Source organism: Eriocheir sinensis, chromosome 12 (genome assembly GCF_024679095.1).
Source record: "Eriocheir sinensis breed Jianghai 21 chromosome 12, ASM2467909v1, whole genome shotgun sequence".
Taxonomy (NCBI): Eukaryota; Metazoa; Arthropoda; class Malacostraca; order Decapoda; family Varunidae; genus Eriocheir; species Eriocheir sinensis.
Genome location: NC_066520.1, coordinates 19,959,562 through 19,974,603, shown reverse-complemented (window position 1 = coordinate 19,974,603; position 15,042 = coordinate 19,959,562). Strand labels below are relative to the sequence as shown.

At 38.9% G+C, this 15,042-nt stretch overlaps 1 protein-coding gene and 1 long non-coding RNA gene across 3 annotated transcripts in view; both read right to left on the bottom strand.

Annotated features, from left to right (window-relative positions):
* Positions 1-269, bottom strand: part of LOC126997582 (uncharacterized) — a 135,228-nt gene extending 134,959 nt beyond the window's left edge. The window contains exon 1 of the long non-coding RNA XR_007752206.1: positions 51-269. This is a non-coding gene — a long non-coding RNA (uncharacterized LOC126997582). The remainder of the gene's footprint in view (positions 1-50) is intronic.
* A 1,617-nt stretch (positions 270-1,886) lies between these two features.
* On the bottom strand, positions 1,887-14,855 carry LOC126997579 (helicase POLQ-like). Of its 2 annotated transcripts, none has more exons than XM_050858751.1 (21): positions 14,700-14,855; positions 12,288-12,881; positions 11,977-12,141; positions 11,606-11,778; positions 10,983-11,080; positions 10,230-10,408; positions 9,792-9,913; positions 9,407-9,490; positions 8,865-8,999; positions 8,265-8,379; positions 7,636-7,748; positions 7,306-7,446; positions 6,860-7,057; positions 6,628-6,712; positions 5,929-6,060; positions 5,637-5,794; positions 4,571-4,666; positions 4,102-4,275; positions 3,751-3,864; positions 2,701-2,835; positions 1,887-2,534 (listed from the first exon to the last, which is right to left on the bottom strand). In XM_050858751.1, the coding sequence occupies exons 2-21, from the start codon at positions 12,874-12,876 to the stop codon at positions 2,409-2,411; spliced, it is 3,132 nt and encodes a 1,043-aa protein (XP_050714708.1). In that variant the 5' UTR covers positions 12,877-12,881; positions 14,700-14,855; the 3' UTR covers positions 1,887-2,408. The 2 variants fall into 2 exon arrangements, with proteins under 2 accessions (XP_050714708.1, XP_050714707.1); XM_050858750.1 differs by having other exon boundaries at positions 14,655-14,807.
* Positions 14,856-15,042: the final 187 nt, after the last annotated feature.

The following is a 15,042-nucleotide window of genomic DNA, read 5'->3' as shown; positions in this document are numbered from 1 at the left end:
TTCGATACCGCTTCAGAACCAACGTGCATAACACACTTAGGCCTACGTACCTGAGCCTCAAGGAACAGCGTGCATGCGGCTAAGGGACTGACGACACGAGAAAGCCGGGAACCAGCAGACTGAGATCACTGATGGCACAGTAGCCATGACACACGTGGCGGGGCTCGCAGCGCGGCCCGCAGAGGGCGTCGCGGGAATGGCCGCCGACGCGTGGCCCCGCTGGCATGCACTTTGTGTGCGGTTACTTTGCGGTAGACAGTCTGGGTCAGTGTAAGCTGTTCCAGATAAAGTAAACATGAATGTTCGCTCATTTCAGTTCATATTTTTTACAGGATTACAGCAATGCCTCTATATATACGTTTTCAAAAAACAATTAGGACTCGTATTACATGACAGATCAAGAATTATATGTAGTAGGTACTCACCTTTTTTTATATATTTCAAATTACCATTTCATATTTTATTAAAGTAAAAAAATGCTGCAACCATTCTAAAAATGTTCGAAATTTCGAAATGGCCAATGGCCACCCCTCCCATGGCTACCTCCCCTCCCCCCCCGTCAGGCCTGTCCCATCGGCCATCAGTCTGGCTAATTGTCCGAGCATCGCTTCTTGGCAAATGGAGGCCCAGCTCACTTTGTCTGCCGCCCAACGAACCTATCTCGTCCTCAGCTGATGATCATCTATAACCCAGATCGTCCCCGGCCGACACTGCCGCCCCTCCTCGTTACACCGTGCCCCTCCACCCCTGCCTCTGCCTCGCTCCCCCTCCTACTTCTTCCTCGTCCCTTCAGTAACCATGTCCCGCACTAATGGTAACAAAATATCGTACTACTACTTTCCATTATAGCCATACCAGGGAATGTACGTCATGCCACCCTTTAACCCTCCTTACTCCACCCCTGTGCCCATCCACCCCGCGACCCCTCTCCCCTCACCCCCCGTCCACCACCAACACGGGCAATCTCACAAGAACACCGCCAATCAACGCTCCGGGTCACCCCACTGATGACCAGGCGGGAGGCCGGGGATCATCAGTCTTGCGTTCAATTAAGAGGTACACGAGAGTGGTCAGGAGAGGCAAGAGAAGGGGACCACGCCCACCCCGGCTTAATGGACCACCACATCCATCGTTGTCTGTGCTCGCCAAACGCTTGTAGTCAGCCATGTAAATTCAGATTGTATCTATATTAAATCACTCACACAAATGGAAAGTCATGATAATGTAGACAACATTAAAGTGATCAGAGCTGACTTTACTTAAAACTTTATAGTGACTGATGGACTAGGGCCTGCTTCTCTCATAAACCACAAAAGAATGTAAGTGTTATCTATAATGACACTACCAAATTTCACAGAGGACATTCTTAAGTATTTAAACACCTACTTTCGCAACTTTAGTAAATGTGAAGTTGAAATATACGTCATGTTTAAGTACAAATAATAATTAGAATTATTTTGTCAAACATTACTCTATAACTATGTATAAAAATTGCATATATCCACTTATACTGTAGTAAATAGAAAGTGAATAAAGTTAATGCTAATGCTTACTTTTCATAAAACAGCAAATGCTAAATAGCCTGACCTCTTCTATCTGGTTTCATTAGCCTACTTACCTTTTTTTAATGTTTGTCTATTGTTAAAGTAGTAGCTGATGAAATCTTTCCCATGATCATTTATGCTTGCTTTCAAAGTCAGCTCCTTCATATCTTGAGGCAAACCAAGCCAAGTTACAAGCTTCATCACTGAGCTCAAACTATGTATCTTCAGAGCTCACATACATGTTGCTGGCTGCATCCGATACTACATAACATGCAGGCATCTTTTTAAAACTTTAATTTCCTTCTTCAACACCCCTCTGGGCTTTAATGATCCATGTCAGGGAATAGGTATGTTTTATTTTTATATAGTTGTCCATGTCTTTACATAAGTCATATATAAAATGCAGTCACACCAGTACAAGTATAAAAATATAAGTATATACTCCAATATCTACCCAAATATTTCAGTCTTGAAATAATTATCCTAACTCTTATATATCAACCTATATGTAAAATCTCTCAATCCGACAGATACCCCTGCATGGCATGATACTTATACCCTGTATCATACAAGTGGTTGAGAGGGCAGAGAAAGCCAGCCTGAGTTCCTTAAGCTTAACGAGAAAAATGGGAGGATGGAGTTTTGGTGAAGATGTGTGAATGAATGTGAAATGTTTAAGTAGGCATTTTTCTCCCCTTCTTGCCACTGTTCTGCTTCTCAAGTCTGAACATTCTACCTTCCTTGGTTCAGGAAAATAGTTGTGATGAATACTGGATTCCTATTTACTACTGGAGACATTCTAGAGCTTTCCATTGCTCTAATTCATAAGAAACCAAGGGAGAATATTCCTTTAAAAATTGTATGTCAAGGAACTTTTTCATTTACACCAGTAATTCCAGATATTGTTTGAATCTGCGGAGTTGTAGATAAACCTGAAATCATCTGTTCTGCCTCCATTTGTAAGGTTTCAGCTTTATCAATCAGCAACATCTGTGAGTGGAAACACTAGATCAGTATTAAGAATGCTGAGATAATGGCTATAAATAACACAGTAATACACATAAACTGATAGACAATATATAGAGAGAGCATTCCCCCACCCCCAAAAATAAAGATGCCCCTTCTGACATAATACAAATGCATACAATCATCTCACCTTAGCAGTATTAACAATCTGAAGGGCTGACACATAAGACAGGTGCCTCACAGCCCCCATCAATGTTCTAGGTTCACATATTGCTACATCTTGCAGTGTTTTTAGCCCAGCTTTGTACATCAATTGTGCTCGACCCTGAAAAGAAAAATGAAGATGGGAAAATATTATAAAAGAACTTTTATAAAATTTACCAAAACAAATATTATGTACTTTTGTTTTGTGAGATATACCAGATGCAGTGAGAAGAGAATGGCAATACAGCCTCTGGTAGGTAATGAATTTTATGGAAAATTCATAGGAACCTTCTCATACCTGACAAAATATTCCATAGGATGAATTAAGCTCACAATATTGATCTCATCTTTTTATCTCTCAAATATGATAGGTATAGTATAATGTGAAGAGATAAGTGAGCATTACTGATTAAAGAACAAACAAATTCTATTGACATTTACGAAAAAAGAAAAAAACTTGGGCAAGCCATATCATACAGAAAACTAATAGCAGATGGGCAACCGCAGTAATAGTGGCAAACCAGATATTACAGATATCTGTGCAGACAGAGAACCATGAGGGAAAATATTAGAGCCTTTGTTGGATCAGGATGGAGTACACACTAACATCACAGAGGTGGAGGATGCTGGACGAGGACTACTGATGGCTGATGGTGATGATGATGAGTGCCAGGCTGTTCTTACCTTTAAATTTTATTACATTTTTTTTTCTTCCCCCCTGCTGAATTCCATGATATTGCAGGTTTGAATCTTGTAGATATATACATCTCATTTACCCTGGCATGTGAAAGGCAATCAGGCAGAGATGAATACAAACACTGGTCTGCACAAGTCAAGCTACTATAGGGTTAAGACCATTCAGCCCAAAAGAACCAGCTTGAGCTCCATGACATCATCACATTTAAGGTTTGAGGCAAGAATATATTTATAGACATAATTATTTTTGTGAAACTGATAAATATGATAGTGAAGAATAAATAAATTTATTGTAACGCAAGGCTCATTAACTAATACTACACATGACTGAAGAACTCACCTTCTTAATGCCAGGCAAGTCCAACAGAGGCATTAACTCTGCTACACAACACCCTGACAACACCTGCGTTATGTTGGCTAGAAGATCCCTAAAAGCCCACAGCTGTTCTAATTCCTGAAAAAGATTTGTAAAAGTTTAAATACATCTCAAAAAGTCTATGGAAAACTTAGTGAAGAATAAAATATAACTTTGAGTTCAGGGTCAGCATAGCAAGTTGTAGCATCTGCCTTACATCAATGGATGATTAATTTTACTCATTATATTTTGTCTGAAGATCTCACCCATCTGCTTAATAAATTACTGTAGACAATGGAAGAAAAATCATAGGAAAGTACACCAGGACCAACTTACTGCACAATAGTGTGAAACACATGAAGCAAAGGCAGTGGTACTGTTGAGGAGCTGCTGCAGGTCTCCACGTTGACACCCAAGCTGTGAACTTGCTTCCCACACACCCTGCCTACACCACACAACGTGAAGTTTCATTGCACTGTAAAACCTTTTCAGTACCTCTTCAGTGACATTCTGTAAAGAACACATGTTTGATAGTAATACCTACCCCTCACTGCTCTTAATTTTCTTTTCTGGTAAGAACATTCCCAGGACCTACTCCAAGACTTAGCAGTTTTGACTTATACTTTGATATCCTCCAAGTTAGGAGCAAGATTTTAAAAATTTCAGCTTTTAAATGTATTTAGCAGTTCTAAGAAGTTTTATAACTACAGGTTCTGATACTCAACCACATTTTAGAACTCGTCACTCCTACAACTTCCTCTCTCTTCATGTTATCTTTTGTACAATGTATTTAATGTTTACCAACCTTTATCCTCTTTCCTGATATCATGCGAGCAATGACCCCGTCATGTATTCGCAGAGCACTGGCCAGCTTAAGTTCCTCCTTCCCAAGCATGGAGTACTGAGTGCAGAAAAAAACATATGGTTGACATTATAGCAGCTATTTGAAATCTCTTCTTATCTATACTAATACATTGGGCTCAGTTTGAAAACTTGGTCCTCAGGCAGGAGATAACCAAATGGCAACTCCAAATAGGAAGGCGCGAGTGTCATCATTGCGAGTCTGCCGCACAGATGACCACAAAGAAATCTTTAGTCTTGAAAATTACAAGTTAAAAATTGGGAAAAAAAAAGAGATTTCTTCGTGCTCATAAATGAGACAAATTATGTATTGGCTATGTGATTTTCCAGTCCGCTTCTTGGAGCTGCAAGCTAACACATACCAAATTTTTATCTAGGTACTAGCTTAGACCCCCTGAAATACTTCACTCAGAGAGCTCTGAATAGTACCAAAATATTAAATTACATTCATTCATGTTTCTCTTAGTAGGGAGGTTGACATGCAAGCCATATTAGAAATTATTATAGTGACTTAAATACACCCATTTCCCTGCTATCGTGCCTAATTGGTTACAAAACTGTGGAAGACAGCAGAAATGCATGACAGGTGAACTGAAGAATCAATGAGAATAATTCCAATTGGTAATTGGGCAGTTATGAGTTGCATAACTCCCCCATGTAAGGCGGGTGATCCATATCGAAGTCGATCAGCTGAGCACAACAAAAATGTCTACCAACAACAACAGCTCCCTCACAATATTACCAAAGCAGCCCTTATAGGCAGATATTTACTGGAAACAGTAATCATAGTTTAATAAAATGTTCGTAAAAGGTAAGAAGATGCAGCAGAGGTGACACTGGCCACAACCACATAGCTATGACAACTCCTTTGTTTACAAATACACGAGGAGGCCAGTTTTTAGGGAATGCAAGACAACAGTGAATGGTAACAGCAGAAGGCGCAATAGCAGGGGATTGGGTGTACTTCAAATTTAAATACTTCATAAAAAAATAAGACAAGCCACACTTACAGCCCTCTGAAACACATTTGGATTTATCTTCACTGCCTGAACACTTTCATAGGGTATGACAAGGTGTATCAAGTGAAGGTAAGTGTTCACGGAGAGCCTGTCTCGTGCTTCAAGAAGATCATTAAACAGTCGCTGGGCCACAGTAAACTTAACATTCCCTGAAAATAAAAGAGATATTCATTAACTTGCAACAACTAGCAATAGGAAACATTCAGTCCTGTTGGTCTGTTCAACAAAAGCAGTATAGGATGAGCCTAGCTTGCATATAAGATACACTTACAGGGACACTTACCCTTGATGGCAGCACGCCCCAACTTGCTGACTTCTAGAATGTCTCCATCTTCCACAGGACGGCTGAGCATTACTACGGCTGATGCCGGGGATGCATCGGATGACTTTTTGGAGGAGCTCAACTTGCTAGCCTCTGAACAAGAAGAACCCAAGGATAAATAAAAACTGTTGTAATTATTCAATTGAAATTACTTTCCTAGACTAGTTTTATTTCTTGTGACAAATTATAGCACAATGTTTTTTTCTTTCAATTGGTTGATGCTTATAAAGACAATGATGTGACCCATTTGCCACAATGCAGGGCAAGGAGATTCAAGTGTTAAAAATAATAAATGAGCCAGTGAAATGAAGAACAGCACCAACAGTACAACTAAGCATATGTACACCAGCATTATATTATATTTGCCTAAAAAAGGATTTGTTTCCAAGAGTGAAAGGCATTTTGACTGATGCTGGGATAATTGTTTAGACTTCCCCATCTTAATAGAAAAGTTATCTTGCTTTTCATCTCATTTCTCAAGAGATAATGAATACTTTTAAACACATCACAGTTAAGGAACTTTGTAAATACCATCATAAATCACTGGACACTCCTCATATCTGTTATCTACAGTACATTTGGGTAAAGTGAAGAATGATAAACTGACAAAATATCTTCCAATTATATTCTTATAAACTTGACTCATTAAATCTTACCTACCAGGGAGTGCTGGAATTAAGTCGTCCTGCTCTTGTTTAATGCGCACCAACTCCATCTCCCTCAGCTTTTCTATTAGCTCAACCACCTGAAAGCAACAAACCTTCACTCATTATCCTGAAGGTAAGAACTGCACCATCATCCTCATCAACCTGACACTCAGTGAAATATTTCAGTATAACAGACACAAGTCAAGAGTGAATATTGGCTCCCCCTCCTGGAAACAAAAACTTACCTTGAGCGAGACATCTACATCCAGGTCAGGAGCTTGACGTGCCAGTAGGGAAAGGCTTGCAAGTTTTTTCAGCTGAGAGAGAGACGATGCAACATCCAGACCTATTGAGGTAAAGAGCAGTGTAGTCAGACCATGGAAGTCTTCTTCAGCCAAGGAAGAGATGCAGTTCTCCACTCTTGACAGCAGCATCTTTCCTACCTGTTGAGTGAGAAAAGAAAAGAAACTGTTACAAAACATGATGATGATGATAATTCTTCTTCTTTCAAAACACTTCAAGAAACACTAGCAAAAAGTGTAATGAGTGAGCAGCTACTTTACTGACACGATATTAAAAGATAAATCCACCCAGTGTCTGACCACATTCACATGACTATGCCTTATGTAGAAAGACTATAATTTTATGTATAACTTAGTGACTTTAATTTCATGCATAACTCAAGGCTCACTTGCTTCAAGTCCTTTCTCTCAATGAGAAGAAAGCTCTCTCCAGATGAACTTAAACCGGCACGTCCAGCTCTTCCAACCATTTGTTTATATTTTGCCTGCGTTAAGAAGTCTCGTCCTGTATATGGCGATCGAATTATGACCTGAAAGATGGAAGACAAGTCCTGGGCTCATAAGTAATAGCATCAGATCAAAGATACAGGAATAAAGAAAAAGTACAGGTACTGAAAGGCATGACATAATAAAAAAGTGAGACTGTAAATTATCTTCAGTTTGCTTTCCCAATGAACGCAACTGTTAACAAAGTGGTTAACAAAGTAGTTCTTTCTCACCCTTCTGGCAGGAAGATTGATCCCAGCTGCCAAGGTGGATGTGCAACATATGATGCAAATGGTTCCCTGTAGATATGCCTCCTCTATCAGGTGGCGCTCTGCATCAGTCAGGCCTGCCAACACAACCCCATTATCATCATAAACTACAGAGGTGAAAAATATAATCTTATTTATTCAGATTACATGCAGTCAAAGAGAGTTAAACATGTAAACAAAAGTGATGAGGGTTAATTTCTATGTAGACTTTGCTAGTAGAACAAATATAAAAACAAATAAACATATAAGGAAAGGAGACAAGACTTAATTTCTATATAAACTTTGCTACCAGAACAAAAGAGCATGCAACTTTCTTGAGCACCTGACAAACACAACACAAAGGCTTCAGAGTGTATTGGCTGTTCATAAAGTGAACTCTACCTGCAGCAGGGAGCTCAAACCTTCATATTCGCCTTTGACTCATCAGAAGCCACTACTTGCTAAACAAACTATACTCTGGTCTCTAAAAGGTAACTCAACAAAAGAAAATAATTATCCCATGCATTACTTTATTTCATACTCAAAGTGTCTACCTTTCTCATTGCCTTTATGAAGAAACCAGTATTTACGGATGATTCTAAATAAGAGCTTACCAGAATGGTGATAAGCAACTCCATAGGGGATAGTCTTCCTTAACACGGGACATATAGACTCCCCTCCTTCCTCTTGTAAAGCACTGAGTAGAGCTTTCTTTCTGTCATAGAAAAACTGAAACACAAAACAATAATTATTATTTTGTGTTTATGAGTATAATCATAGGTATACAGTACATTTAACTAAAATTTACAAAACTCATAACTATTGTTTTCATACCTCTAAGTTCACAAATTTGTAGTGGAGTATTAACATCAAGGTATGACAGGATTGATAACTGATGTAGGAAGTGATGTAGTAGTGTAATTGAAGGAAGCAAACTGTAACACTGACATCAATAGTGAGCCCTAAAGTCATGGTCGTATGATGGCAATGTTCAGGTGATGCAGAGAACTGTATGGTGAAAGGAGGGAGAGTTGTAGGAGCTATGGAGGTACTAAACAGTAGAGGAGGCAGTCAAAACCAACCTACTTTAAAAATGAAAGTAACTTTTTAACTGGATAAATTTTATAGCCTCTGCATTAATTACAAGACTGACTCTTCTTTATTCCAGCTGAAAGAAAAAATGTTTTACTTGATAAAGACTGGATAATGCTCACCTGCTTCAGCTTTTTGGGCAGGGTTTTGGATATGTTTAGTGATTCATTCTCACACCAAAGTTTCGTGGGACAAAATATCAGACAAGAGTACTGAGGTACAACTTCTTCCACTAATATACCGATGTGGTTTTGGCTCTGTAAAATAAAGGAATCAACAGAGGACTGTCAGAGAGGAATCTGGACCTGCAACCAATCCTAGGATTTTAATGACTCAGATACCACACATCCAATCCCTCGCTTGCCGACTCTCTTCCAATGCTCATCCACTCTATTGATCCATCCCATTAGTGGTTTACCCAGTACCATCTCCCTTAATCCTTCCCTCACACACTCTATTCACAAAGTCATTCATTCTTATTACATGTCCAAAACACAATTTACTATATTTTTATATCAATACAGCAGCCCAATCAAGTTATCGTGATTACAAAAGCTTTATACTGATCATGTCAATTTTTCTATTAAAAGATCTTATACACCCTCAGTTAAATCATTAACTATAGTCTTCTCTATCTGAAGAGAACATAAATGATATCACTTACGTTAAAGGTGCATGTGCGCCTATTTATAAATAATTCAGTCTCTGTCTTCGCTGCCTTGTTGATCTGACACAGCTGCTCTCCCATCTGAAAAATTGAAAATAAAAAGTTTGGGGTTCTGTTGGGTTAAGTTATGTTAAGTTTAGGGTACCTTCAAACACATGATAGCCAGCACCTTATGGTATAAATCAACAAAGAATGACCTCACTTTGTTGTATAGAAATTCTCATTAGTAAAGATGCATATATGAATTTTCTGAATCAAGGCCTATAGTAACTGTTTGGGGTTTTGTTAAGTTAGGTTAAGTTAAGGGTATCTTCAGACACATGATTGCCAGCACCATATGGTACAGTTCAAAACTCATAACCAATGAATAGGTAATGCTCACCATAACATATTCAACAAGCTGGACAGGACGAAAGCTGTTTTCATAAGTCTCAGCACCAAGAAATTCTGCCAACTCCTTAATGTTGCCAACAGTCGCACTCATGGCCACTACCTGCACCGAGGCTGAAGGGACAGAACATGTGATAATTAATACTCTTAGAAACTTATATATAGCTATTAAATTGAAGGCTACTGCATCAAATCAAATTAACTCTCACAAAGATAAAACTGTCCTAATAAATATTAAGATTCTCATCATTCAGATACTATTGTTGCAAAATCTGACACTGGCTGTGAGTGGTACATCATTAGCAGGGAAATTTGATGCCTTCTAATTATAATACATTAAAGTACAATCAAATGTGTCCCAAATTCAGGATTTCATGCTAGATCAACACTATGGTAATAATTCCCAATCATAAAAAATCTCAAACCTTACGTGCAGAGTATCGTAGTGTAGTGAGAAGGTTTTCCAGAATCGCCCCGCGTCCTCCACTATCTCCCACCATGTGAACCTCATCAACAACAACCAGGCCAAGCTCTTTGATCCGACCTTCACCCAAGAGAGAGTTGACGAGCCCACATGCTTTCTCTATCGTAGCTACATAGACCACTCTTCTGAAAAATAAAAGGAAAGAATTAGAGTAAAACTAGCTACACTTCCATTCTGTCTCATTTTGAGTTGAGGATAGACCAAGAATGTTTAGTGTAGAAAAAGGGGATAGCTGAGTTACTGAAAAATTGGGGATGAGGGTTTGGAAGATTGTGTTGCATTGACAGGTGGTGAAATTGAGTTTTTGAGGGATTGAAGGACACCAAGTCCCTCCTTCCCATACAAAAATGATAGCAGGGTCAGAGGTTAAGTGTTCTGTAGCATCCAGCCTCGAGTCCTGTAATTCCTGTTGGGAGAGTTTTTTTTTTTAAAAATGATGTTGAGTAATGCAGAATAGTCATCCACATAGGAATGAAAAGGACAGTTTGTTTTGGAAAGATTATTAACAACAATAGAACGAGAGTGAGAGATAGAAGTAATCCCTGCAGAACAGCACTGTTTATAGGTTTGGGGGTAGAAGAGTGAGTGCCTACCACAGCAGAGCCTATAAGGAAACTGGAGATAAAAATAGAGAGGGAAAGAATCTGTAGGAGGGTAGTTTAGACAGCAAAAATTTGTGCCAAACTGTGTCAGACTTACTTTTTTTTGTGTTTAGTTGGGGGATAGGTTCCTCTGCTGCTGGCATACTCCTCCACTAAAAAATCCAGCTCCACTCCAAAAGGTGCCAGATCTCTTACCTGAAAAAAAAAAATTGATACTACATTAGTATCAACATCCTAATGCACGCTATAAACTCTAAAATAAACAGCATTTATGGCTAAAGGCTCAGCATCACACAGAATCACATTTATTCCACATGAAGTGTACTTTACCTTCCATGTTCCAGACATTATCTATATTTGCCCATAGTCACACTGATTCCATATCCTCTTTCTTTTGAAATTCATTGCATTCTTAACTTTAATAAGTCATTTAGTATTATCCGTAATAATTATGCAGGAGCTCTGTGCCCAAAGCAATGCTGTCCTAACCTCTGAATACTGCCTCCTAAAATGATCAAAAGAACATGATTCAACAATGTTTAAAGTAAACTCCTCACTATGTATTCAACTTTTAAGCTAGTTTGTAGGAAATGCACAAAATTATCATCACTTTTACGAGACAGTTGTCTACTTTTATCCCATTCAACAGCAGAACTGATAATGATGAGGTGATGAAGTGGGGAGTAACAAAAAGAAATGGTAACTGTTGGTGTCACCCGCCTTCTCTTGCACCAAAGCCACATAGGGCAAGATGAACAGAGCGTCAAGTTTCTTGAGGAGAAGCTGTTGCCACACCAACACTTCGGCAACTAAGGTTTTTCCACCACTGGTGGTCATGGAGATGAGCAAATTGGACCCTGTCCCTCCTTTGAGGATGCAGTCCTCCTGCCACTCTGAAATATAATGTCGGTATTCATCATACCGGCCATATGTTCTTATTTTCTTGTTTTGGAAAAAAAATTTAGTACATATTTAGATGCTGTACCAAATCCTCCAGCTTCAACATTTTATCAGAATTGCAAAAAAACATTTATAATACAAAAATCATATGAACAAAACAATAAAATGGGATGTGAAAGAAGTTACCTCACCATAAAGCTTGGTGATCCCTCGGTGGGTTTTGAGCAGCTCCAAGACACGAGACTGCAGGCCAAAGAAAGGTCCCAGATTAAAGGACTCGTGAGTGCTGCGAGTGCACTCCTCCAGGGCAGCCACCATCTCCTCTTTTCGGCGCTCATTTTCACACTTGAGTTGCCCTGCAGAGTGATGCAATGTTAAGCGTTAGAGTCTACCATGAAGAATGTAAAGATATGCTCAGAAGGTAAAGCATATTCATTCTAGGAGGCAATGCAGCTGTTTGCTGCATGAGGAAGGCACCAACTGCATTTTCCCTCTAACTCACCTCCACTCTTGAACTGCCTCTGAATACGAGTAACCAGGGGTTGTGAGGAAAGAGTGCTGGAGAGACTGGCCTGGGTGGGAAGGATGATGCTGGCTTGGGTGGGAGAGATAATGCTGGACTGGGATTCACATACTTTTGGAGGGCATATTTCTTCAAAGAGCTGTGGTGACAATGGTGCAGTAGGAATGCCACTAGACCCCGAAGAAGTAAGCTGGTCAAGCTTATCAAAATTTATATGACTGATGAAAGAGTCATCCTTAATTAATACAGAACTCTCATTTATACTATCATTAATGTCCTTGGCAAAAAGTTTTTCGATGAGAGAATCGTCAATTAATGCACTCTCACTTTTGCTATCATTGGCTATACAATTTTCAGAGTTTCTCGGTGGCTTTTCTTTGAGCAGCTTCTCTGAGCTAAGATTCAGCTGCTTCCTTTTCTTTACCCTGCGGCACAAAACGGGGGAACTGGAGGCCAGTGGGGAGTGTTTCTCGTCATTACCTGGCGAGCATTCCCATTTACCCATTCGGTCAATAACTGGGGAGCAGAATCCTGAAGTGTTTCTCTTGAATCTTTGAGTCTTAGCCATACTGCCTGTAAGGAAAACTGCATGTTACAATCTGTTGTCTGTCTGTTACTTTTATGCAATTGTCATATCTAGCATTGAAATAGTTCACTGATAGAACACTCATAATACAATCTGGCAACATTTTTTTTTTTTACAGCGAGGAAGCAGTTCAAGGAAAAAAATAATAATAACGGTAAAAACCCCCCGCTACTCACTGCCCCTACAAAGAGTCAAGAAGAGTGGCTGAAAGATAGGTCAATTTCGGGAGGAGAGGTGTCCTGATATCCTGATAACGTGTTCCAGCCATTGCTAGCTCAGGACTTTGTTTGCATTTTGTTGCATTTTTCCTTGAAAATCTGCTTTGAGTGCACCCAAAGATTTGTTTTCCAATTCTTACGTTGGGTGCAATTCTGAAATGATGGCCCTGAAGCAGTGTAATGTTTTGTTTTGATTTATTTTCAATTCTGAAGTTGGGAGTAATTCTGAAATGAAGAGTAGACTTTTTTTGTAAGACTAATGTAAAAAAAATGTTTCAATATGTTTTCCAATCCTTGTCTCGGGTGTGATTCTGAAATGATAGCCTAGGACCAGCGTAACTTAAAATAATGTTTTGATTAGTTTTCCAATTCTTAAAAAGTTGGGTGTAATACTGAAATAATAGCCCGGGACCAGCATAATATATAAAAAAACGGTTGTTCTTGACAGTCATTGCTCCAAGCTGGTCTGTACAATATTTTTTGCATAGCACAGTTTACACAACGTAGCTACCATTTGTGAAGGTTTTTGTGAGTGATCTGCTCTGCGATGCCCTTTGATTTATGATTTCCAATTCTTATGTTGGGTGTAATTCTGAAATGATAGCCCAGGACCAGCAAAATGTAAAAAAAAGTTTTGATTTATGTTTATATAATGCCAGAAGGTTAAGTTAAGTATGGAATGATACATGGGAGACACACTTAATTACTTACAATACTTATACCGACTTCTGTGATCCTGTGTACCTTCCATACTTAACCTTTTGGCATTACATTTCCAGTTCTTAAGTCAGGTGTAATATTGAAATGATAGTCCAGGATCAGCTTAATCTAAAAAAATATATATATAAAAAAAAAAGTATTTCAATGTTTCCTAATTCTCAAGTTGGGTGTAATACTGAAATGATGGCCCAGGATCAGCATAACTTGAAAAGAGGCATAACTCGAAAATTAGACATTTGCGACGGAAATGAGGTACAAAATCGTGCAATTCACTACATCTATCACCAGAAAAACATGAACCACATAAGAAAATCGTTGGTTGGGTGAAACTGTAAATTGTCCGTCGGGTGTAATACTGAAATGATAGTCCAGAATCAGCTTAATCTATATTTCAACGTTTTCTAATTCCCAAGTCGTGTGTAATACTGAAATGATAGTCCAGAATCAGCTTAATCTATATTTCAATGTTTTCTAATTCCCAAGTCGTGTGTAATACTGAAATGATAGTCCAGAATCAGCTTAATCTATATTTCAATGTTTTCTAATTCCCAAGTCGTGTGTAATACTGAAATGATAGTCCAGAATCAGCTTAATCTATATTTCACCTGAATCATATTATTTCAATTTTTTTCTTTCAGTCAGGATTGTAATACTGAAAATGATAGCCCATCAATCAAATAATCTATATTTCAATGTTTTCCAATTCCCAAGTCGTGTGTAATACTGAAATGATAGTCCAGAATCAGCTTAATCTATATCTCAATGTTTTCTACCCAGGCCCAGGACCGTCATCTACATCCTTTTTTCCTCCCCATTACTTACATATCTGCTGTCCCTTTATTAGGCTTGACATAAATGAGGACTCACCACTCAGGAGCCATTCACAGTCCGGTATTTCTGTGGCTCAACACTTGAAATTCAAATCCATTGCGTCACGACCACCTCCCACATGGCTTGGCTCTTGGTCTGGGGCTGGGTCTTGGGCTCCTCCTTCTCTCTCTTCTTCTTTTGAGCTGTTCCGCTTTGTATCTCTTCTTAGGTCCTATTTTTTTTATTTTTTATTTACACCTATATGCTTTACAACGCACTCTTACTTCACTGTGCACACTTATAAATATACTTCATTCTGCTCCCACGTCCATCAGAGGTCCAGATATCGTAACGTAGCTCGTTTTTGTGATTTTAACAACTAATTATGCGCCAATTTGCT